This window comes from Callospermophilus lateralis, chromosome 5, assembly GCF_048772815.1.
Source record: "Callospermophilus lateralis isolate mCalLat2 chromosome 5, mCalLat2.hap1, whole genome shotgun sequence".
NCBI lineage: Eukaryota > Metazoa > Chordata > Mammalia > Rodentia > Sciuridae > Callospermophilus > Callospermophilus lateralis.
The window spans coordinates 74,035,465-74,062,302 of NC_135309.1; the positions used below are offsets into that span (position 1 = coordinate 74,035,465).

General features: G+C 38.8%; 1 protein-coding gene across 6 annotated transcripts in view; it reads left to right on the forward strand.

Annotated features, from left to right (window-relative positions):
- The window catches only part of Sil1 (SIL1 nucleotide exchange factor), a 262,428-nt gene that overhangs the window by 127,908 nt on the left and 107,682 nt on the right, over positions 1 to 26,838 (forward strand). For all 6 annotated transcript variants that reach the window (XM_076855992.1, XM_076855990.1, XM_076855994.1 and 3 more), the window contains one exon: positions 24,662 to 24,782. In XM_076855992.1, the coding sequence (XP_076712107.1) occupies positions 24,662 to 24,782 (121 nt within the window). The remainder of the gene's footprint in view (positions 1 to 24,661; positions 24,783 to 26,838) is intronic.

Below are 26,838 nucleotides of genomic sequence, written 5' to 3' on the forward strand. Positions count from 1 at the left end.
TTATAAATCCTTTTCTTTGTTTAGATGCCCAAATGATCTTTTCTTATCCCTTAAAATCCAGCGAATTTTCTAGACCATGCCTTGCTCTTGGACATTCCTGGATTCCTGGTCATCATTATTCTCAGGTATTCAGTGTGTTGTTTGTTTTTTTGGAACTGTGCATTGAACCCAGGAAAGCTCAACCACTAAGCCAGGTCCACAGGCCTTTTTATTTTTTATTTTGAGATAGAGTCTTATTAAGTTGCTTAGGGCTTCACTAAGTTGCTGGCCTTGAACTTGTGATCTTCCTGCCTCAGCCTTCTGAGCTGTTGGGATTACAAGGCATGCAACACTGGGTCTGGCCACTTAGTGTGCTGATTTAATTTAGAGTTTAAATATTTTTTACTTTAGAAAAAATTTTTGAATATAATACATTTTTGTTGCTCAGTTTTATGTGAAATTAGATTTCTTGAACTTTAGAAAGAAGGATGGCTTTGGAGTTCTTTTCCTTTGGGTTTTCATTACCTTTATGTTGGATCTTTGTCTTCATTGTTTTATCAGTTTCTTACAAATCTTCCTTTTTCCCCTACATTTCTTTCTTTTTAAAAAAAAAATAATTTTTTTTTTTTTTAGAAGTAGTTGGACACGGGGCTGGGGATGTGGCTCAAGCGGTAGCGTGCTCGCCTGGCATGTGTGCGGCCAGGTTTGGTTCTCAGCACCTCGTACAAACAAAGGTGTTGTGTCTGCCGAAAACTAAAATAAATAAATAAATAAATAAATAAATATTAGAAAAATTCTCTCCCTCCCTCCCTCTCTCTCTCTCTTAAAAAAAAAAAAAAAGTAGTTGGACACAATACCTTTATTTTGTTTATTTTTATGTGGTGCTGAGGATCAAACCCAGGGCCTTGCACGTGCTAGACACGAGCGCTCTACCTCTGATCCACAACCCCAGCCCTGACATTTCTTTTTTTTTTTCCTTCAATTTTCCTCCTTTTCACTTTCTGTTTATCTTAAAGCATTTCTATTGTGATGATTTGTTCTTTAATTTTTGATTCTTCTTTTACTTCTAGCACCTCATTTCTGATTTTTCTACTGTTCTTGAATATCTCTTAATCATTTAAAAAATGTCTTGGTCTGGGATTGTAATTTTAGTAATAGTGTGTTATATTGAGAGCCACAGCCAGTCGGAATGGCCCCTGGCATTTTGCCAGAAGTAATGGTTGAGAGGCGAGCCATTAAGATGATGCTGGATTGATTTAATTGTATATTAGACCTTTACTGTCCAGTATAGGGCCCCTCTTGCTGCCTCCGCTGTCCTCTACTTTGGAGTTCCCGTTGAGTTCTCCCAGGATTCGGAGAGTGCGCGGCCTGGGGAAGGAGTTCCGTTGGTGTGTGGTGTGCCAGGAAGGGCCATGTGGGTGGCGTTTGCTGAGTTTGGAAATAAAGTTTGTTCCTGCTTGAGTGGCTTGTGATTTGTGCCCAGCCAGACTGTGGCAGTGTTTGCCCAGCATGTATGAGACACTGGGTTCAATCTCCAGTACTGAAAAACAAAGACCCAAAATTCATTTTGAAATTGGAAGTGATGTTTTAATGTGTTTTGGCTATGTCTTTCTGGCTCATATTCACTATAAGGATGTTATTCCTCTCTTATATGTATTTTTAATTTTAATTTTATTGTGTAGGATTGTATCCCAGTACTTTTCTGTTGTTTATTTTTGAGTGAAATTAAGTTTCTTGAACTTCTAGGAAGATGTGTGCTTTAATTATCTTTTCTAAACTTGTAGTGATCCCTCTTCTGTTTGCATGTAGTGCTCAGAAATGTGGAGGCTTGCACTATGACGTTTCCTGGCAGTTTTCCTCCTGTACTTTCATCTGGACTTTCTCTTTCCATTTTTTCCCCCATTGTCCTAGTGTGTTCAATTTTGATTTCACTTCTAGCATTGTCTTGTCAGTGTGAGACTTTGTCCTGGTTGGGAGAATTGGTTGGTTGATTTGAAAGTTCAGTAAGAGTTAGACTCCTGTTATTCCTTGAAATCTTACCCCAGCCTTCTTATCCTTGTCTTCTAATGGACTGTGAAACATTACTTCTAGGTTCACTCCTGTTCTCCTGACTCCTATCACATATTCTAGTGAATGCTTATTGGCTATCTTGGGGTTTCCTGATTTTTAGGTCTGTCAGAAACCTTGTTGCTTCCCAATTTCTTTTCACTTAGTTCTGATATAAATGTTGCTGATAGATTTGATTTTGCTGTCTAGTTGCTGAGTTTTTTTTTTAATGTGAGGCTTTGGATCATTTTCAAAAACTATGCTGCCGCCACACTTACAGATATGTTCCTTAAAAAGATGAAATCATGCTTGCAACTTGTTCTTTTTGCTTAGTCTTAGTCATCTTTTTATGTTGGTAAAAATCTCCCTCTTTCTTGTCTGATTATTCCACTGAAAAGATATGCTATATTATGTAACAAATCCCCTACTGATGGACATTCTTATTGTTTCTCATTTTTACAATTATTAAAATGCTCTAATGAACATTCTATTCATGTATTACACACTTTTGGGAATGTTTTCATTGGATAAATTTCTAGAAGTGGAATTTGCTGGATCAAATGGAATGAACACTTTCAATTTTAATAGATCTTACTGGATGCCAAAAGTGTTACACTAATTTTTATCCTTATGGTAAAAAATGATATTAGAATGTCTATTGCTGCATGGCCCTGCCAGTATTTACCTAGAGGTTCCTCAAGGTAGGGATTTATGTGTGTGTTTGGAGAGTGATTTACAGTCCTCCTTAAGAAACTGGTATAGTCTATGGATTTTCTCTTCAGATAATTTAATGAATGTGTGTGAGTATGTGCGCGCGCGCGCGCACACACACACACACACACACACACAATACATAATTTATATACGGACATTTTTCTTGTGTTAGGTAAGCTTTGATAACCAGCAGGGGTATTGGTATCTTGGTATCTTGGAAGGCAGCAAGGAACCATGGAAGGTTAAGAATAGGATGACAACAGAACTGTCCTTGGGGATGTTACACTTGACTGCAGTAGGCAAGTTATTGATACAAGGAGGGAACATTTAGCTTCTCAGTGAGGTATGATCTCCTCAGATTTTTTCCCATGATGTTGGAATCCCTAAGGTTCAGAGGAATTTGCCTTCTCTTTTATAAGTTTGAAATGAGGGGATGTCATGGAGATTGGCTTTTTGGGAAATGATGTCTGTCAAAGGGGATCTGTACCAGAAATGTCAGTAAGGTCTGAATCTACCTGAGAGGGAACACCAAGGACAGAGCTTTCACATACTGCTTGGGTGCTTGTGTATAAGTGGATAGTGTAATCAACTGACAGTTGCAGGGTTCTGGGGGCTGTGCAGCTAGGGCAGTATTAGCTGTTGTGATGGTAGGGTGGAATTATGAAGCAGGCTGCTTGTTGTACGTATACACATCAGCAGGTTTCCTGGAGCACCAACCCAGAACATCCAGGCCTCCTTGCCCATTCTTGGGTGGGCATCTGCCCTCAGAGCTCTCTGAAGAGCAGAAAGACAGAACAGCTGCCTTTATAAGCTTTTCAGTGCATTGTTGTAAAGCTGGCTTAAGCTTGTGATTGAGCTAAGTTTATTGGGGAGCCTGAAACTTCTCCCTTGCTGCTGCCTGGCAGTTATTCTCATTTGCCCAAGTTATGTTGCTGGATATGGCCTCTTTTATTTCTGTCTCAAGAAAAAGGACAGAAACCATGCCATCTTACATGGGTTTGTTGGCCTGTAGGTGGCTTGCATCATGGAAGGCTAAAGTGAGTGTTTTTAGTGTGATATAGATCTGGTTTACAGAGCTCATTTGCTGTCCTCTCAAGTTGAATGCAGTCTTTATTGTTACTGGATTTTGTGGGCAGTATGACATGTAAATGTTATAGTAGTCATTACCTCTCTACCTCTCCTCTATAGAATTTAGTCAGGTATTTATCGAGAAGTGTTGTCACAGTTTGAGCATATGTCATGGCACTGGTTCCTGTCTCAGCTGGGAATACTGAACAAGTCATAGAGAAGCAAGAGCCAGCTAAACACCATTATTACAGCTCTCTGGTATCTGCCTTAAGTATCTCATATACATGTCTCTTATTCTTCATAATGAACTCTATGAAGCTGTCAGTTATGTACCCTGAAGTCCCTTCTGCATATGGGTAACAAGTTATTTGTCCAAGGGCTCAGAGCTATTAAATAGTGGAATCTGTTTTTCTCTGAGCTGTGCCCTTCACCCCTAGATTGAGCAACTGACCAGGTCACACAAATGCTAGAGGCTGCAGCTCCAGCTGATGAAATTAGCAATGCAAGTGAAAAAAAAAAAACAACAAAAAAAAAACAAAGCACAACACTAGTTAGTAGGTCTTTTAACACTGATGGTCCAAAATGTTAAGCTAAGAGGCAATAAATTGAGATTTTTACCTCACTTTGATAAGCAAAAGGCAGCTCAGGTAACCAATCTCATTTTGTTGTTTCTTATGTTTAAGGGGGGGACCTCCCACAATGTGGGGGGTGTGCAGGGATTTGGAACCAGTTTCCATGACTGTCTTTTCTCTCTTGTACCTATTGCTCCTATTCTGGTTTGCATTTTGCCCCCTCAACCACTCAAAAAATAAAAAAGATTATGGAGTCCTATCCTTTCGAGCTGATTTAGAGAGAAGATCTACCCTAAGAATTTTGTTCCTTTAGTTATCCCTATGGATTTCTTTTCTTTACATCATTGAAAGCATCCAAGCTTAGGGGCTTTTGTAGAAGACCCTGGGTAACTTGTAGTTGATACTGTTTTGAAATAATCCATAGAACCATATTTGGCTGTGAAGGGAATAGGTGCTGCAAAAAAGAACAAATAGAGCCAATTATGATGTCAGGATCCCTGGGGACTGATGGGGTAGAGATAAGGGAAGATTAAAAATTAAAAGCACTATATTGTGGCACTTACTTTTTAACCCCCTTATTAAATTGTGACTTCTGTTTGAGAAAAATAAATTGGAGCAGAGGATATGTTTAGAATACAATTTTGTGTTTTAAATTTGCTAAAACTGCTCTTTTTTAATCACTTTCATTTGGTTCCCAGTCAACCTGTGTTCAAAGTGTCATTTAACCAATAAATATCATGAAAAACAAGTGTCAGAAATGGTTGCACCACTACTGCTAATGAGTTGCTAATGAAATTGTGGTTGGGTGGGAAAGGCAGGCACTCTGGAATTGTCAGGAGTCATCTTCAGAAAATGAGCAGTAGCAGAGCTGAGGATCCTGCCCCTGGGAAATGGGCATGTGTAATTCCTTTACTCCCAGTTCACCAATTTTTTTCCTTCATCATTATGAAATGAAGCTCATTGTCAGGATCTCAGGGTTAATTTCAATTGTTGTGGGAATGTTTAAAATGCATTTTTATTTGACTCATTGGTTTTGAGGTGAGTAGAGAACTAGAAGAACTGTGGTTGTGTTATAGCTTATTTCCAACTGCCTGACCTTGGATTTCTGAGTGATACCCTTTCTCTTTTAATTTTTTTGTCTTTTCTATTTATCCCATCACATGTATACACATCCACACAATTGAAAATAGAGTGAAGCCTGAGCAAGTTCAGGGTTATAGGGATGGGGGAACAGGGAGTGGATGAGGAGCCTATTTTACATAGAGAAAAGGGGCCAGAGCTTGTCTACCATAGCAGTGAACAGGATTATTGAAAACCCACATTCCTAGCATGGGTATAAAAGCCCAAGTGTTCTGATTAAGGGGCTGAGCTAATAAGTCTCACTTGTCTGATCTTCTGCAGGAACACATTGATGGTACAGAGAAAGAGGAGCAGAGGCAATCAACTAGCTAGGAAATAAGTGTGGGATGCCCATTATAGGTTTCTGGGTGAAAATAGCCTTTTTACTTTCTTCTCCTTGGCCTCCTTTACTCCATCTCTGAATTTATTAAATTGGGGCTGTGGTAGGTTCCCAGGGCTAGTGGGGGGAGCTACTGCAGATGCTTAAAGGACTGATGCTATTGTGGGGAAGAGTATGACAGGGCTATGACAGGAGTCATAGTGTTTCTAGTCAGAATGCTACCATCCCTTAATGCTCTTTCTATTCCATACCCATTCCCCTGATTCAGGTTTTATGATAATAGCTTGCTGACTGCCTCCTGTTTCTTGGCTCCCTGTTTTATATGGTGAGCTCCATATAGGGTTATGCATTTGCTTGCCTGAAAGTGATGTCTGGATTTGGAATTTTAAGTGTCTTTACTCTTCTCCTCTATTTACTTCCTACTCCTTAATGACCAGGATTGATCTTGTTCATGGTGATATCCATTTGTCCCTGTGCTGCACAGTAGAAAGAATACCTAGAAAAGAGCAAGCTCTTGTCTAGTCTTCAGTAAGTGCTTGTTGACCAGCCAGTTGTGGAAAGAGGCCCAACATGTCCTAGATATGCTTACTAGGAACCTTGTCCTGATAACTCTTCAGGGAACCTCTTCCACTGTAATAGGAAATCTTCTGAATAGCATCAATAGTCCTTGTCCTTGGAGAGCAGAGTCCTTGTCCTGGTGAAATCTGTTTATAGAATTTTGTGGACAGCTATTTTCTTTCTGCCTTTATGATTGGAAAGACAGTAGTTAGGTTGTAGCAGATGAGTTGTTTGAGAGTAGTTCTGGGGGGACAGTGGGAGATGTGAGGGTAGCTGTTCTGAGGGTCTTGATTGCAGTTTAGGGATTTCTGCCCTTGATTGGAACCTATGTCAGAAAATTCTTCTAAGTCCCTACCTAGATTCTAGATTTTATGACTCAAAGTAAAAATGGTTTTCATTATTTATTCCTTTATTTTAAAATGCACAAATATAACTACAATCCAGAATGGCTCAATTGATTAAAAATTTTAAAAAGATCTTCATTTGCGATCCCCCCACCCCCCCCCCAAAAAGGGCAACATTAAGCATTGGTTCAGGGTTCAGCACCCTGGAGAGGTTTGTGCACATTTTTCTGTTACTTGTTCAGTTCAAGTCCTGCCTTAGAGACAGGATAGATGCTCATTTGTGTGAGGCAGGGATCTTGCCAGGACTTGTTGGGGGTTTTGAATAAAGAGGCAGGAGGATAGGGCTGTGGTAGTCATGGCAACCAGGCCTGTAATGTTTCAGCTATGACCAGCCCTAGTTAGATTGGCGGCCCCAGTGAGGAGCCTGGCATTCTTCCTGTGGCATATTCTTATTCCTTTCTATCTGGGGAAGGGGGAGCTGGCATGGAAGCTGACCTTTCTGGAGGCCTACTGTGTGCCCAGAGCTGAGCCTGAGCTGGGGGTACAAATAATTGGTCCCTGCCCTTCTGAAACTTGGCATAATAAGGAGATTTTATTCTTAACACATACGTGGAGGACTTGACAAATAAAATGTCTTTGTTTCATCTGGGTTGACATTTACCTTTTGGGGTCTGCTTTTCCTGAAGCGGTTTTTACTTCTGAGCACTGAAACAGTTCTTTTCTCATTTATTCCTCGCAGTAGTGAAGCACATTAGGAAAAGCAGACATGGTAAATTCTTTTCATTTGACAGATAAGAGTATGAAGATTTGGAAAGATAAAGAAATTGGGCTAAATTAACCTGGTTGTCAAAGACTGGCTTGACTGGGTAGCAAAATTCTAGGGCTCATGTCTAGCTGGCACAGCCTTTCACTTTCTGCCATTTTGTCTGGTAGTTCCTGGAGTGATAAGTCCCAGGCAGGAGCCTCCAGAGGCATGTCATCTACCCCTGCTCTTGAAATCACAAAACTGCAGAAGCATCTAATACCAAGGCAGACATGAGAGCAATGTGGAATTCATCTCAGTTGGCCCTGTTTTTACTGACGCAGGGCAGCCTGTTTCAGCACAGCTTCACCACAGGAGGACTCTTCCTCTGTGAGGAAGGGTCCACCAGGAGGTGGGAAGAGTTGGGACAAAGACTGCATCAGACAAAATTTGTTAATAGATGAAATGTATCTTTTCCAGCAGTGATAAATTGACTCTGTGGCCTGAATTCTATTTATAGGTATGTTTTGTTTTGCTTTTAGGTATAAAATTTGAATGCTTTCTGAAGGGGTACTTTTCACAGCCCTCATCATTCCTTTTTTTTTTTTTTTGTGGGGGGGGGAGGGGGGCAGATGACCCTTACTCATCTCCCTACCTACTTCCCTCCTGTGGGTATTTGAGTTGGCTGTTGTCTCTTGGATCACTATTTCTTTCTTTTTTTTTTTTTTTAAGAGAGAGAGACTTTTTTTTTTAATATTTATTTTTTAGTTTTCGGCGGACACAACATCTTTGTTTGTATGTGGTGCTGAGGATCGAACCCGGGCCGCACGCATGCCAGGTGAGCGCGCTACCACTTGAGCCACATCCCCAGCCCGGATCACTATTTTTTACCTGTCTATCTACCAAGGTCCCTTTGCCTAGCTGCTTCTTGGCATCAGACTTCCTAGGCTCATTTTCTTCTTCCTGTCTTTCCCAGAACAGCCAATCTGGGGATGTGTCTAGGCTCTGAGCTTAGCTTTCTATGCTGGCCCCTAGGATTACTTACTGTCACATTGGACTGCATCTAATAGATTATTGCTCATGGGGTTTAAAAGGAGATAATACTGCTTTATTTGAAAGAATACATTTTTAAAATAAATGTATTGAGATACAGCTTATATATACATCATCAGGTTTGCTCATTTAAACTGTTCAGTGGGAATAATTCTCAAATGTCCTAGGTAGAATAGAGCAGTAGTTTCCAGAATATGGTATTTTATGGACCAAAAAAACTTCAAAAGAAAATTTGGAGAACTAAAGCCAACTTTTTACTGTGCTGAGTTAAAGGCCTTAGCATAGAAACAACCAACTACCATCCATCATCATCATTACCTCATTTTATAAAAGGACATTTTAACACTAGAAAGAGAGAAACTATATAATTTTAGATAAGAGAACTATTATTTTATTGAATCCTCTTAACTTCCTATTTTAGGACCATTGGATTGAATTGCTACCATAAACAAAATACCTCAAAGCTTGGTGGTTTAAAACAACAGTAATTTCTTTTTGTATGTCTCTGACTTTTAGAATCATAGTAATAGTTCACGTACCCTTTACATGCTTCCAAGTAAATAGTTGAGGACATGGAGGAGTCGGAGCCACAAAATGAATAAATACTAACAAATGAACCACATTTTACAAATTAATAGCATAGCCATGCTAAAGGGAATGGGGGAGAAAAGAACAACCTAGGTGATTTTATGAAAACAATATCCTCATTAGATACTATAAAGTCAGAGATAAAAGAACTATACACAAATGTGATCTAGTTTGGTGAATGTGTTTCTCAAAGGGGTATATATGTGGTGGCAGTATTGAAACTACTATATTTTATACTAGAATTGAGCAATAAATAAAAATATAGTGGATAATAAGAGCCAGGTTTCTCACTATTGAAGAAAGAAATTTAAATAAGTGGGAAGACGGATGACTTTATGGTGTTAGTTTGGAATCCATGATATCAATAAAACTTGTGGCTTTAAAAATACACACAGCCAGGTGAGGTGTGCATGCCTGTAATCCCAGCAACTTGGGAGGCTAAGGCAGGAGGATCCCAAGTTCAATTCCAGCCTCAGCAACTTAGCAAGCAGGCCCTAAGCAACTCAGTGAGACCCTGTCTAAATAAAATATCAAAAAGGGCTGGGGATATGGCTCAGTGGTTTAGTACTCCTGGGTTCAATTCCTGGTACCAAAAATAAATAAATAGAAAAATATATAGATAAATAGAAAAATGTGTATATATTTATATATATGTGTGTACTGTCTCATATATGTTGGAAGAATCTAAGTCCATTGACTAAGAGGTCTTAGAAGCAATGACACCACAGTAGTAATGAACACAACCTACCACTCAGATCTTGATTTTTAAACATTGTTCTCCAGACATCCCCTGCCCCGGGATTGAACCCAGGGCTTCACACATACTGGGCAAGCACTCTCTCACTGAACTACATCCCTAACTCTAACATTATTCTGAAAAACACACACACACACACACACACAAAAAAAAAAAAAAAAAAAAAAACAAATCAAAAGACCTTAGGGCTCTTGAAAAGTGGCTGATTCCAGGGTTAGGGAAAGGAGAGTACAAGATGAACCTGGAACTTCTTATAGAACCAAAAAGTATAAAAAAATAAAATAAAATAAAATACTTTTAGAAAGAAAATGATGGAGAAGGAGAAGGGACTTATCAAAAAAATAATAATAGTGAGATCCTAATTGCCAAAGTGGAAACAATTTGATCAACAAAATAAGTAATAGTGTTGGATCATAACCCAGAGAAAAAAATGAGTCTATTCTGCACTGATGTACATAAATAACTAAATATATGCAAAAGTCACCATTTTTTTTAATTGGTTGCTCAAAACATTACAGTGATCTTGACATATTTCATACATTTGATTCAAGTGGAGTATGAATTCTTATTTTTACCACGTACCATTGGTCTACCATTGGTCTACCCTCCTGTTTTGGTACCAGTACCATGCTGTATTTATTACTATTGCTCTGTAGTATAAAGTCTAGTATCGCTATACCGCCTGTTTCACTCTTCCTGCTTAGATCCAGATTGCAGAATCACATTGGTTATACATCCACGGTTATACATACTGCCATACTAGTGTCTGTTGTATTCTGCTGCCTTTCCTATCCCCTTCTTATTCCCCATCCCCTCCCCTCCCATCATCTCTCTCTACACTATCTACTGTACCTCATTTCTCTTTTTTTCCCCCTTTCCCCTCACATCCTCTTATATGTAATTTTGTATAACAATGAGGGTCTCCTTTCATCTTCCATGCAATTCCCCTTCTCTCTCCCATTCCCTCCCACCTCTTGTCCCTGCTTAATGGTGATCTTCTTCTCATGCTCTTCCTCCCTGCTCTGTCTTGAGTCACCCTCCTTATATCAAAGAAGACATTCGGCATTGTTTTTTAGGGATTGGCTAACTTCACTTAGCATAATCTGCTCTAATGCCATCCATTTCCCTGCAAATGCCATGATTTTATTATTTTTTAGTGCTGAGTAATATTCCATTGTCTACCAAAGCCACATTTTTTTTTATCCATTCATCTATTGACGGGCATCTAGGTTGGTTCCACATTCTAGCTATTGTGAATTGTGCTGCTATGAACATTGATGTAGCTGTATCTCTACAGTATGCTCTTTTTAGGTCTTTGAGGAATAGTCCGAGAAGGAGAATAGCTGGGTTGAATGGTGGTTCCATTCCCAGCTTTCCAAGGAATCTTTATACTGATTTCCAAATTGGCCACACCAATTTGCAGTTCCACCAGCAATGTACAAGTGTACCCTTTTCCCCACATCCTCGCCAGCACTTGTTGTTTTTTGACTTCATAATGACTGCCAATCTTACTGGAGTGAGATATGGTATCTTAGAGTGGTTTTAATTTGCATTTTTCTGATTGCTAGAGATGGTGAGCATTTTTTCATGTATTTGTTGATTGATTGTATATCCTTCTCTGAGAAGTGTCTGTTCAGATCCTTGGCCCATTTGTTGACTGGATTATTTGTTTTCTTATTGTTTAATTTTTTGAGTTCTTTGTATACTCTGGATATTAGGGCTCTATCTGAAGTGTGAGGAATAAAGATTTGTTCCCAGGATGTAGGCTCCCTATTTACCCCTCTTATTGTTTCTCTTGCTGAGAAAAAACTTTTTAGTTTGAGTATGTCCCATTTGTTGATTCTTGATTTTCAACTCTTGTGCTATAGGTGTCCTATTAAGGAATTTGGAGCCCGACCCCACGAGATGGAGATTAGAGCCAACTTTTTCTTCTATCAGACACAGAGTTTCTGGTTTGATCCCTAGCTCTTTGATCCATTTTGGGTTAACTTTTGTGCATGGCGAGAGAAAGGGATTCAGTTTTATTTTGTTGCATATGGATTTCCAGTTTTCTCAGCACCATTAGTTAAAGATGCTATCCTTTCTCCATTGCATGCTTTTAGCACCTTTGTCTAATATAAGGTGCTAAAATATTGTGGATTGATCTCTGTGTCCTCTATTCTGTACCATTGGTCTACCCTTCTGTTTTGGTGCCAGTACCGTGCTGTTTTTATTACTATTGCTTTGTAGTATAAAGTCTAGTATCGCTATACCGCCAATTTCACTCTTCCTCCTTAGAATTGCTTTTGCTATTCTGGGTCTTTTATTTTTCCAGATGAATTTCATGATTGCTTTATCTATTTCTGTGAGAAATGCTGTTGGGGTTTGATTCGCATTGCATTAAACCTATAGAGTACTTTTGGTAATATCGCCATTTTAATGATGTTAGTCTGGCCTATCCATGAACAAGGTATATCTTTCCATCTTCTAAGGTCTTCTAGTTCTCTCTTTAGGGTTCTGTAGTTTTCATTGTATAAATCTTTCACCTCTTTTGTTAGGTTGATTCCCAAGTATTTTATATATATATTTTTTTAGGATATTGTGAATGGGGTGGTTGTCCTCATTTCCATTTCATAGGATTTGTCACTGATATAAAGGAATGCCTTTGATTTATGTGTGTTGATTTTATATCCTGCCACTTTTCTGAATTCATTTACTAGCTCTAGAAGTTTCTTGGTAGAATCTTTTAGGTCTGCTAGGTATAGGATCATGTCTTCCGCAAATAGTGCTAATTTAAGTTCTTCTTTTCCTATCTTTATGCATTTAATTTCTTTCATTTGTCTAATTGCTCTGGCCAGTGTTTCGAGAACTGTATTGAATAGAAGTGGTGATAGAGGGCATCCCTGTCTTGTTCCTGATTTTAGAGGGAATGCCTTCAATTTTTCTCCATTCAGAATGATGTTAGCCTGAGGCTTAGCATAGATAGCTTTTACAATGTTGAGGTAAGTTCCTGTTATCCCTAGTTTTTCTAGTGTTTTGAACATAAAAGGGTGCTGTACTTTGTCGAATGCTTTTTCTGCATCTACTGAGATGATCATATGGTTCTTATCTTTAAGTCTATTGATGTGGTGAATGACATTTATTGATTTCTGTATATTGAACCAGCCTTGCATCCCAGGGATGAATCCTACTTGATCATGGTGCACAATTTTTTTGATATGTTTTTGTATCCGATTTGTATCTAAGTTCATTAGAGATATTGGTCTGTAGTTTTCTTTCTTTGAAGTGTCTTTGTCTGGTTTCAGAATCAACGTGATGTTGGCCTCATAGAATGAATTTGGCAAAGCTCCCTCTTTTTCTATTTCCTGAAATAACTTGAAAAGTATTGGTATTAATTCTTCTTTAAAGGTTTTGTAAAACTCCGCTGTATACCCATCTGGTCCTGGACTTTTTTTGGTTGGTAGTCTTTTGATTGCTTCTTCAATCTCATCCATTGATATTGGTCTGTTCAAACTGTGTGTATCCTCCTGACTCAGTCTGGGCAAATCATAGGATTTAAGAAATTTATCGATGTCTTCATTCTCTTCTATTTTATTGGAATATAAGGTTTGAAAATAATTTCTAATTATCTTCTGTATTTTTGAGGTGTCTGTTGTGATATTGTCTTTTTCATCCCATATGCTACTAATTTGAGTTCTCTCTCTTTGTTAGCATGGCTAAGGATCTGTCGATCTTATTTATTTTTTCAAAGAACCAACTTTTAGTTTTGTCAATTTTTCCACTTGTTTCTTTTGTTTCAATTTCATTGATTTCAGCTCTGATTTTAATTATTTCTTGCATTCTACTACATTTGCTGTTGTTTTGCTCTTCTTTTTCTAGGGTTTTGAGATGAAGTGTGAGATCATTTATTTGTTGGTTTTTTCTTTTTTTGAGGAATGACCTCCAGGTGATGAATTTCCCTCTTAGAACTGCTTTCATTGTGTCCCATAGATTCCGGTATGTTGTGTCTGTATTTTCATTTATCTCTAAGAATTTTTTGATTTCCTCCTTTATGTCTTCTGTAACCCCATTGATCATTCAGTAACATATTGTTCATTCTCCAAGTAATATAGCATTTTTCCTTCCTTCCTTCTTTTATCGTTGATTGCCAGTTTCATTCCATTATGATCAGATAAAATGTATGGTATTATCTCCACACCTTTATAATTTCTAAGAGTTGCCCTATGGCATAATATATGGTCTGTTTTTGAGAAGGATCCATGTGCTGCTGAGAAAAAAGAATATCTGCTTGATGATGGTTGATATATTCTATATATGTCGGTTAAGTCTAGATTATTATTAATTGTATTATTGAGTTCTTTAGTTTCTTTATTCAACTTTTGTTTGGAAGATCTGTCCAGTGGTGATAGAGGTGTGTTGAAGTCACCCATAATTATTGTGTTGTGGTCTATTTGATTCTTGAACTTGAGGAGAGTTTGTTTTATGAATGTAGCAGCACCATTGTTTGGTGCATAAATATTGATAATTGTTATGTCTTGTTGGTGAATGGTTCCCTTTAACAGTATATAGCGTCCTTCTTTATCCCTTTTGATTAACTTAGGCTTGAAGTCGATTTTATTTGATATAAGGATGGCCACCCCTGCTTGCTTCTGAGGACCATGTGAGTGGTATGATTTTTTCCCAACCTTTCACCTTCAGCCTGTGCATGTCTTTTCCTATCAGATGAGTCTCCTGAAGGCAGCATATTGTTGGATCTGTTTTCTTTTAATCCAGGTTACCAGCCTATGTTACTTTATTGGTGAGTTTAAACCATTAATGTTTAGGTTTACTATTGATATATGGTTTGTACTTCTGGTCATGTTTGTTTGTTTATTTATTCATTTATTTTTAATTTGGTTTGTTTTGCTCGTGATTTCTTACCACCCTTTCTGAGTTGACTGGACGCTTTTTTAGATGATATATTTTGTATTCATTGTCTGATGTTTTGACTTCTATTTGATCTACTGTACTCTAATACTCTCATTTGAGATTTTAATTTGGTTTATAGTTTCCTTCATTTCTAGGATTATTGTTTGATTTTTTTTAATAACCTCTATCTCCCAGTAGAATTGTTGATTTGCTTCTTGAATTTGTTTGTGTAGTTTGTTGTTGAGGTGTTCTTTCATTGTTTGCATTTGCTGTCTAATGACCTCTTTAAGATTCCATTCCATCTGAGTCAGGTATGCCTTGAGTTCTTTATCTAACCGGTTTCGTGATGCCTTTAGGTTCTCCTGTAGATTTAGGCTGTCCTGCATTGTTTGTAATCCTTTTTTTCCTTGTTTTTTTTTCATGATGCTCACGTTACTTTCCGGCTCTGTTTGACTGCTGTGTTAACTATTTACTCCTATAAATTTGTTTTGGTTTTGTATATCTTCGGGATCTCTCCTTTGTGATGGGAGACTATGTCTAGAGATGTTGGGTTTTATTGTACTTTAAAGCAAAGTCATTCATTTCATAAATGACATGTGGATTCTGATGGCGTATAGCGATTTGTGGTTTGGTCTTAGGACTTTATGTTTGGGTCGGGTGATGTGATGGTATGGGGGTTGGTATATCTTAGCAACCTTGGAAGATTGCTCTACTGAAGGGGGATATTAACAGGAGAATGGAACAGAGTATTTGTGGGTAGCTAGGGACTTGGGAGTACTGTAGACCGCCTTGGAGGGAAGCTTCTGCCCTCAAGACGCAGGAAACAATCCCTGTGATATGGCTCCTCCTCCGCAGCTGGGCAGCTCACCAATCCTGGCCCGTGGCCCAGGACCCCCGCCCCTTCCTCCTGCCAGCCAGGCCCCACTCACTGGTGGCGTTCTCCACAGATCTAGCTACACTCCGGGCCTATAGCCCCCTGGGTGCCCTATTCTCTTGAATGACTGTGCACTCTCTCTGTTTGCCATTCACCCAGACCGCGATGTTGTGGAGCGTGGGGGCTGGGGGCCATCAGCTTATTTTGCCTGATTCCCTCTGGTAGCCACACCCCTGGGAGCTGGCGAAAAAGGCCTCGGGTGACACCGCTGGTGGGAGGGGGAGATGGAGGTCATGTGCCCCTCCTGATTCCCTCCGCTCTGATAATTATGCCCACAGAGAGCTGGGGAGAGATTTTTGAGATTTCCCAGATGTATGGGGAGGGAGGGCTGAAGGTCACACACCTGTGATCGCCAATTTCGCTGTGGAGCATTCCATCTCGGAACTCTGATGGCATCAGTTCTCTGCCATGGGGAGACCGGTTTCCTTGCCGGGATGTGTGATGGGAAGGGTGGGTCTGGTTGTCTCTCCTAAATCCTACCTCGGATCTCGGTCCACTGGCCCGTGGAAGCTTGGTTGGCACCACCTCAAAAGATCCTCCAAAGCTCCAAAGTTTTGTTTCTCTACTCTGCTCGAGGGTCTCTGTAGCGCCAGTCATGGTGGGTCGGAGGCGGGTGGCAAATCAACCAGCCAGTAACTCCATGCGCAGTGGTCTGGATTTACCCGCACCTGAGTGTGCTGCCGCCTCTGAGAAGCTCAAACTGCTCGCTTAGGTACCACCTCAGCCCAGCGTTGCTGGACGTTCCTGAGCAGACAGCATCTAGTTGTTCTGAAGTCTCTCTTTGCCAGCATAGCTGAGGAGGTCACGAGATTGCTCCCTCCGCCTGCCATGTTCCAATTCCTATTTATTCCACCATTTGTTTTTTACAAAGTGATATTTTTTTCTTAAATTATTTTTAATTGATTTTTTAAAAAAAAATAAATGACAGTGGAATGCATTACAATTCTTATTACACATATACAGCAAAATTTTTTCATATCTCTGGTTGTACATAAAGTATGTTGACACCAACATGTACTTTGGATAATGATGTCCATCAAATTCCACCATCCTTGCTAACCCCCTGCCCCTTCCCTTTTCTTCCCACCCCTCTGCCCTATCTAGAGTTCACCTATTTCTCCTAAGCTCCCTCTCCCTACCCCACTATGAATCAGCCTCCTTGTATCAGAGAAAACACTTGGCATTTGTTTTTTGGGACTGGCTGATTTCACTTAGCATATCTTCTCCAACACCATCCATTTACCTGCAAATGCCATGATTTTATTCTTTTATTGCTGAGTAAAATTCCATTGTGTACATATGCCACATTTTTTTAATTCATTCATATACCGAAGGGCATCTAAGTTGGTTCCACTGTTTAAAGTTACCATTTTTCCTTTCAGTGAAAATCCCATTAATAAATGTCTAAGGAAGGAGGGGAATAGGAAGTAAAAGATCACCATTAAGTAATTACTCTAATAGTAATTGCAGATGATCTCCCCTAACATTATATAACGATTTGTAGGGATTTGTGTAATCAAAGTATTTCCCCAATTTTTTAAAATAATTCAGTGTTTTGTTTTGTTTTTAGTAAATTCACCTTGTGGTGCACCAATATCTAATTCTAGAACATTTTTATCATCCCCCGAATATACCCATAACCGTAATACTCCCCATTCCTTTCTTCCCCTTTCCCTTCCCCTTGATGGCCACTAATCTGTCTCTATTGATTTGCTATGTTGGAAAAGGCATATAAAAGGAACTATATGAATGTGGCTTTTTGGTGTGTCTTTCACTTAGCCTAATATTTTTAAGGTTCATCTGTATTATAGGATGTGTCAGTATTTTTTCACTTCTTTAAATGGTGACATAGCATTTCATTGTGTGGATAGATCACATTTTATTTATTTGTTTATAAATTGATGGATATTTAGGTCATTTCTATATTTTAACAGATTATAATGCTCACAGCAGTATTATTTATTTATAAGTTTTTGTGTGAACATGTTTTTGGTTTTTTTGGATATACATCTAGGTATAGAATTTCTGCGTTCACATACTAACTCTATGTTCATGTTTAACTTTTTAATTTTTTCAGTTTGACAGTTTCCTGTGATTTTTGTTTACAACAATAGAAAAGCATAGTAGAGATTACTTTGATTTGTCAATCTAGGCTGGAATCATCAGTAATAAGACATATTAAAATCACAAATCCTGTGATATGATGCATTGAGAAGGACATGGCATCTTTGTGGTGCCTCTAACAGGGGTTTATGACCTTAGTTTGATCATGAAAAGATACCAGACAATCCTGAATAAACTGATCAGTATTCCTCAGGGGTGCCAAGGTAATAGATGACAAGTAAAGACTGAAAAACTGTTGCAGCATATAGGAGACTAGGAGAATAGGCCATGTGGGATCTGGGAACAAAAAAAGGACAGTGGAAACACTGGTAAGGTTTGAAAAGGACCTTTCAAAAGGCTATATATATTGTTCATTATACAATAATTATGTAAGATGTTAACATTAGGAAGGGATGTTTGGAAACTCTACCATTTCTGCAAACTTGGTGTAAGTTCAAACATAGTTCAAAGTGAAAAATTTAAAAAGAAATCCATTTATTCTTCTTCATGTATCTGCAGATCAGCTAAACTTGGCCTGATCATGGTTGGGCTTAGTGGGGCTTAGCTTTAATCTGTAGTTTAGGTCCAGATCTGCTTCATGAGTCTCCCATTCTTCTTGGACCAGAAGTCTAGCAACTTTTTCTCATGATGATGAATCCCAAGACACAAATCAACTACAAAAGCACATTTCAAAAACCTCTTTGTGGCATTTTTGCTAGTATCCCACTGGCCAAAATACCTCACAAGCCAAATCTAAAGTCAAGAGGTAGGAAGTACCCTGTACCACTAGTATGAGGAACTTCAAGGGCATGTAACAAACAGTATGATAAGTAGAGAATAAGAAATTTGGAGACAAGCACAATTCACAATAGCTAGACTGTGGAACCAACCTAGATGCCCTTCAATAGATGAATGGATAAAAAAAAAAATGTGGCATTTATACACAATGGAGTATTACTAAGCACTAAAAAATGACAAAATCATGGCATTTGCAGGGAAATGGATGGCATTAGAGCAGATTTTGCTAAGTGAAGCTAGCCAATCCCTAAAAAACAAATGCTGAATGTCTTCTTTGATATAAGGAGGGCAACTCAGAACAGAGCAGGGAGGAAGAGCATGAGAAGAAGATCACTATTAAACTGGGATGAGAAGTGGGAGGGAAAGGGAGAGAAGGGAAATTGCATGGAAATGGAAGGAGACCCTCATTGTTATACAAAATTACATATAAGAGGAAGTGAGGGGAAAGGGTAAAAAACAAAACAAAAGAAATTTGGAGACAGTGATGCAATCTGCCACCAATTTTTCTTCCCCTGGAAAAGCAGTTGTTATCTGGGTCCTGGCCTGTGATTGAAGTTGGTGATAGTTCCAGTAGGTGTCAAAACTCAAGCATGAGGTAGCCTTATTTATTGTGGACAGAATGTCAGCAGGATGGAATACTCAGCCATAGGATCTGCTCTCAAAAGAGTCAGTAGTCAGGCTCTGAGGGTTTCTCTGGCATCCTAACTCCTTTCATTTAGTTTCTACCTCACTTTTGGCAAAAGTCATCTACCTCATGTTAGCAAATGATGGTTTTGGAAAGAAGAGTATTATTAATCCAGTGGGGAGTGGGTGGAAGTGGGAAGCTACCTACCTCTGTAAGAAATGTTTTCATAAATCTAGACCTGGATTCTTCAGAAGAAACGCCAGATTGACCTTTAAAATAAAGAGACATCAGGTAAATGCAGTCATAAACCCAAGTAGTTCTCACCAATCAGACTTTCCCCCCTCTGAAAAAGAATATATGTGTGTGTGTGTATGTGTGTGTATATTTACACACACATACACACATACATACATACATATACCTTTACCATGTTGTTCAGTATTATGAAACTACTGGTTAATCTGATCTACTGGAGGATTTAGGAGGAATTAGAAATAAAGACCTTAGGTCTCTCTTTCTCTTCAAGAGAAAAAATATTTTATCTCTGTATTCCAATGTCTGCAGATACCCTTTTAGGGGGAAATTTGAAGTCTAGTTGGAAACATCACACATTTGAAGGGAATGAAAATCATTTTGACTTCATGATTGTAACTGTACCTTTCTGAACCCAGCAGGATGTTCATGGCCATGACCTCTCAGCAATCACTGTTGCTTTTTAGCAGTGACAGGCAAAGTGTGTGTTGCCCTTTTGTTTTGTGTTTTAATTTTTTTTTCCTACCAAAGGTAAACATGTGGACGGGTCCCCCCTCCCCTTTACTTGTTTGTTAAATACTTAATAAATTTGAGAAGCACATAATCAGGATATATTGTATTGACCTTCTGCCCCTCCTCTTCCCTGTTTGATTTTTGGTTCAGTGGGAAGAGAGGGTCCTGACACCACTGTAATAATGAGAGTTGGGTTTGTAAATGTCATGGTGAAGAAATACCTCAATAATGTCTACTTAAAAAACAAACAAACTGATCTTACAGGTTAACAAGCCAGCCTGGTGGGATGTTCTCCATCATCATTTAACCAGCAATGGTTCTAAAAGTTTTGTGTATCCACATGGTCTTAGACCTCCTTTTAATGATTGTGTTAACTTACAGCTCAGGTAGTATTTTTTTTCTTAAGGCTATCTCAGAGCACACTGGCTGAATGTTGGTATGTGTAGCAAAGTGTTTACTTTCTTTAAATAACCAGCTCTGTAATAGTTCTTTATGTTTCTAGCAGTTTGTGTAGTTGTCTTCAGAGGAAGAGTTTTTCACATTTAGGGGGTTTTCTTGTGTTTAGGGTGGTAAGATATCTCTTTTTTTCCCCCCCTTTTCTCCTAAAGTCAATGCAGATGAGGGTGGGTGGGTAAAGGGATGTTTTAAATTAGCATGATAGGTATAGTCTGTTGGGTGGGAGGGTTGTTAGTATTTTTTTTTAATAAATCTTGTTTAATACTGTTCATTAGATATCATACCTGGTCAGCAAAATGCTTTAATTTTTTTTTTTTTTTTGTATAGAATATGTGTCTCAGTTGAATTTTTTATTTTTATTTTTTAAAGGAAAAGTAAATGCAGGATTGGGGGATTCTAACACAGATCTTATGCCCGGTGTTAGTCATACTGACTACATTAAACCTCTAATTTTTATTATTTGTTCCAGGCAAACTGATAGGAGAAATACGCACCACCACAATAACTTCTCTGCCTGCACAAAGCAGACTGTTGGCCCTTGTGGGGTACCAACTGCCTTTTGTCTCTTTTTAAGTGGTCTTGGCCTTGGGAATGCCGACTCCATCATTTTGGTGGATGGGTGGGGAAATCAAGATTTTCCCCAAAACCTTTAGTAGGCAAAAGTTTTGTTTGTATTTCCCCCTCTTTCCCCCTTTGGTTTTTACTTTTAAATCTTAAATGTTAATGTTGCAGGCCGCAGGCATGACAGGCAATGAGCAGATGAAGAACCAATGGAAAAATGTTCAAAAACTCCTATATTAGCTCACAGGCTTCTGAATGTATTGCTTTGGTCCACAGAGAAAGCCGGAGAAAGTAGCAAGGAGATGCGGTATTAGCTACTACAGCCTTAAAACAAAGTTGGTGTCGCTTTGGACTTTAATATTGTTCCTTTGCAGCTTATTTTATTTTTGTTTAATCAAATAAACAAGAGGGTTTTCCATGGGGGTCGGGGAAGAGTCAGTAGTCGAGGGACTGCCAGTGTAGACTTTGCAGGCCTGTCTGCCTTTCTGGATCCCAATTTTATTTTCTGCCTATTTATTCCCTTGCCTCCCATCTCTGGCTACACACACACACACACTCTCTCTCTCTCTCTCTCTCTCTCTCTCACACACACACACACACACACACACACACACACACACACGATTTCTCTATGCCTCTGTTTTGCTCTTTCTCAATATTCTTTCTGGTACCTTTTTCTTCTGCCACAGAAGTTAAATGATGCAGATCAGATAACACTCTCTAACTTGGCCTTTTTCTGTTGCTTCTGCCATGACTGGTTTTACATTTTAAACGAGCATAACCTGTGTTTTGAGTTAATGTTACTGTGCTTGCTCCTGGGATGGCTTTTGTGAAAAGTGCAATTTTGGAAATTCTCTCCAAATAAAATAGATTTACATAAGATTTTCCTTGGCCATCTTAGCAAGGTCTAACCTGTCATATCTGAAGCTTCTATACTTCTCTATTATTTCTGTGTATTCATCTATTTCTATTCTTGATCAAAATCAGAAAATCCATGACACTGCATTTATTGTTATTATTTTTAATAGACAGCCCAGCATAACTATTAAACTTTTTATTTCCTTTTTTCCACATTTTTTATTGGTGTATTATAGTTGTACATAATGGTGGGATTTGTTATTACAGATTTGTACTTGCACACAATATAATAGTTTAATTTGGCTAATGTCATTCCCTAGTATTTGTTCTTTTCCTGCCCTCCTCCCTCCTGACACTGCTATTATTATCATTATTATTATTACTAGTAGTAGTAGTAGTACTATTACTGCTAAAAATAAAGCTGTTAACACAACTAATTATTATGAATCTACCTGCCCTAGTGAAAATCCTTATTGATCTTTTTATACACTTGTAGATCAGCCAGGATGTCCTCTTTTTCATTTAAAAATGTTTACTTAACAAATAATTATTGACAGTTCACTATATATTAGGCCATATGACAATCCTTACAGGAAAAATAATGAGTATTTAACCTATAAAAAACTATAACTAATGCTTGTACTAAGTGCTATAAAGAAGAGAAAGGTTCATGGTGCTGCACAAGCCTTTGGGGCAGATAGATCTGATCCCAGGGAACAGAAGATGCTTCTCAGAGGAAGTGACCCTTAGTTGATATTAGAGATAGTGAGGAGATGGAGGCTGAGGTTAGAAAGAATATTCTGGGCAAAAGAAACAGCTGGTGAAATGGCCCTCTTGTAGGAGTGTTTTAGTCAGCTGTTTCACCATTGTGACTAAAGGACCCAACCAGAACAATTATAGAGGAGAAAACGTTTATTTGGGGGCTCCTGGTCTTGTTCCATAGAAGGCCAGCTTCATTACTCTGTGCTCAAGGTGAGGCAGAACATCATGGCAAAAGGACATGGCGGAGGAAAGCTGCTCAGTTCATGACAGCCAAAAAACAAAGAGAAAGCTTGAGTTCAGGAACCAGGGTTGATATAAACCCCAAGGGCATGCTCCCAAGTTCCTCCAGCCACCCCCCACTTGTCTATAGTTATTACCCAGCAGTCCATTCAAATTATTAATCCAGCAAATGGATTAATGAGAACCATCATCCTCAAACATTAGTTTTATTTCCCCATCCCAGGAAAGAAGCCTAGGATTCCTGACGGTATACTAAGCCAGAAGCCCCCACAGTCCTGCCAGCCTGGTCTGCTCCTCCACTCTAGTAGCCTACAGGTTTCTGTGTCAGAACTTTTACACTTGTTGCTCCCTCCGTTTGAAATTCCCTTTTCTCCCAGTCTAGGTCTTTTTGCCTCATTTGACCCCCAACTTAACCTTATCAGAAAGCCACCCCAGAGAATGGTTCTCTCACTGTACTATGAACACATTTTGTGTTTGTTTTTGTTTTTGACTTTTTAAAATACTTTGGCTGAGGTTAGAGGGAGATCATTATGCATAAACCCTTAGGAACTATAGGTTGCTGTGTACTTTAGCCACAGACACAGCAGTTCCCTACTGAAGTGGGGCAGCAGAAGAGAAGCAGTATGTCTTGGCGTGCTTTTTCCTTGGCTCCTTGTTTGGCAGCAGAGTGGCTGGAGTAATTCAGAGTTCAATATGATCATGCCAGAATTGCGAAAAGGAATTCTTGCTACTTCCTTGCCCTCTTATACTCAGGGTTTACCTGATCATTCTGAGACAACTTGTACTATGAGTTTCCCTTGAATTAAGCAAGGCAACACTGTCTGGGACGAGAAAGCAGAGTCAAAGTCCAGGTGAGAGAAGCACCATCTTTGCTTCACATTTCTTGTCTCCTGAAAAGCCCTTTCCTTGAAATGCTCTGTCCTGGTAGACATTAACATTCATCTTTGTATTCTGAAAACCCACCACAGTAGCCTGGTGTATAGTAGTTACCTGGTAAATATCCTTTACTCTGGTAGTTTTGTGCAGTGCATGTGAATAGTCCATTCATTCTCACAAAACTTGTTTTCCCAGCTAATGGATCAGCTCCTCTGAGATAGGTGGGAGTGGGTTTTTCAATTCTCTTGGTTCTACTCCCTGATTCCTTGGCTTGCTGTGTTTTCCTGCATTACCAGTTGCTTTCTTCTTCCATCTCGTAGATGTTATGAGCCACAAATTTTATGTGCCAAGCTTGGCATAAGGACTGGGGAAATCCAAAAGGAGGAGATACAGTCTCTGTGCTCATAAGAAGGAGCCTGGTTAAATGGATGAGGGTGGTGAGGTGGAAAGCTTGCTGGGATGGCAGGCTGTCTGGGGCTCTTTGGGACTTTTGGGGGAGGGGCAGGAAGACTGTCTTGGAGAAAACAATTATGTAGCCATGTCCTCAGGGATGAGTAGATATCTACCATTCATTCACCTGCTGCATGTAACAAAAAAGCTTATTAATCCAATTTGAAGAAAACATAAAGTAGCTCAAATAGGCAGTTCTAATGAGAAAATATTGGCCTTTAGATTAAAGTGTATAACCTCTGGCTCTCCTTGCCTCAGCTGGATTCCTTTATAGATTAGCAAAAGGAGTACATGTGGGGTGGGTGGGTTAGAGGGAAAGAAAAGGCTTCCTGAAAGAGGTTACTGAACATAGCAGTATGGTCTTCATAAACTAGTAAGTTCTATTGGCTTGTTAGCTAGCCAGTCTATCCTGGAGCCCCTCCTTGGACTCTAGACCTTAAAAACCTTTTCTCTTCTTGGCTTTTAGGTCAGGCTGTTCCTGCAGGATCCCATGTGCGGCTGAATCTTCAGACTGGGGCAAGAGAAGTGAAACTCCAGTATGAAGACAAGTTCCGAAATAATTTGAAAGGGTTGAAAAGAGGCAGAAGGTACAGTGTTGACCCTAAGATTTGAGAGGCTAAATGATAGTATTGATTTTGAAATATGGAAAGTGTTGCCCAAATTCGTGTGGCACGCATTTATTTATTTATTTATTTATTTATTTATCTATTTATCTATTTATTTATTTATAGAATTTGTGAAGTTTACCAGTACAGTCATTGGAAGGATACAGTTTGCAAAGCAAATTGATACTTTAAAAAAGGCTATAGAGGGAATGCTTAACCTGCTTTAAAAAGAAAACTATTTTTCCCAGTACTTTAAGAGCACCCATTTGAATCCCAACAATTAATGTGCTGATTACAGATGAGTCATCTATTCATTAAAACAGGCCTGTTAGGCCTTCTGCTTTGCAGTAATACTTCCTTGGTGAACAATAAAATTGCATTTTAAATAGTCTTTAATTCAGACTAACTTTTCCTCTTGTTAGTCAGTATTAAAATAGGCTTTCTAATAGTATACAAGTAGAAGCTACTATATTCTTCAGTGGTTAGAGATTGCCTTACTTTTTAATAACCAGTTCAGGTTATTTGATTTTAGAGAATTAATAGTCTCTATTTGTCTCCTCATTGCCTTGAATTAACAAGTTTTCTTTGCTTGGTATTTCCTGAATGAGGGAGAAGGAGGTTAAGGCATGGGATGACAGCCATTGCCAGAATTATGCAGTTCAGAAGCTCAGTATAAACACCAGCCATGAAGTCTCAAATGCAGGGACCAGCAAATTATGGCCTTTGGGTCTAATTGGGACTGCTGTCTGTTTTGGTGTGGTCTATATGCTAAGTTAGCTTTTATATATTTTAATTGTTGGGAAAACATCAAAAGAAGAATAATATTTCATGACTCATGAAAAGTATGTGAAATTCAGATTTCAGTGTCCGTAAGTATTGGAATATAGCCATACTCATTCATTTCCATGTAGTCTGCTATTTTCTTGCTACAGTGACATTTGAGCAGTTGGGACAGACAGCTTACAAAGCCTACAGTATTACCTGGTTGTTACAAATAGTTTGTGGACCCCTGTTCTGAAACACTGTAAATAGTGGGAATTAATCATGGATTATGTGGGCTCAACTCATTCCTGAGATTTTTATTATTTAAACAAATTTTACAGTTAAATGTGAGTCAGAAAGGGACCTTAGAGGCCCAATTCTTACCTGAGTCTTTTCTTTGACATACCTGACAAAAAGGTCATTCAGGCAGTCCATTTGTATTAATGAGATTTAGGCAGCTTTCACTGTTGGAAAATTCTGCTTTTTGTTGAGATAGAGGTATTTGTTTTCCTTCTAGTTCACCCCAAACTAGGAAGGGTCTTTCCTTTTTCCAAGTCTCTGAAAATGGATCCATACCTGGTGTTTTAGTCAGTTTTGTGACAAAGTTTGTTCTGATAAGAACAAATTAGAAGAATGTTTTAGTCAGCACTTTTTAAGTGCAAGGAGCCAGGGGAAATATAATCCCCAAGGCATGCCCCCAGTGACTACTTCCTTTCTCTAGCCATATCCTACCTGCCTATAGTTAATACCCAGTAATCCATTCAGATTATTAATCCAACAAATGGATTAGTCCTCTGGTTAAGTCATAGTTTTCATAATCTAATCATTTACATCTGGACATACCTTTATTTTCTCACACATGAGCTTTTATTTTCTCTCACACACCCATCATTGGGATGTGGTAGTCACAAATCAGACAAGATGCCAGCCTTATGGAAACCTCATCTAAATCATAACACCTGGAGTGACCCAGGTCACAGGTCATACAATTACTTCTTTCTCACAACTGTATAAAAATAATCAAATATTATTGTGGTCCCTGCCAACCTTTTTTCATTCCCTACACACAAATATTTCAACATCTAGTAGTACTTTTAAGGAAGTCTTTTCTCACATCTAATATAAGTGGGGTTTTTTTCTTATTTTCTTATTTTTTCCTTGTTTTAATTATATTGAGTTTGGAACTTGATGCATATGGAGCTTTTTACTTGTGGATTTTTCTGCCATGGGAAGTTACTTTTCCACTACCTGACCGTTGATCATCAGTCTGGACACT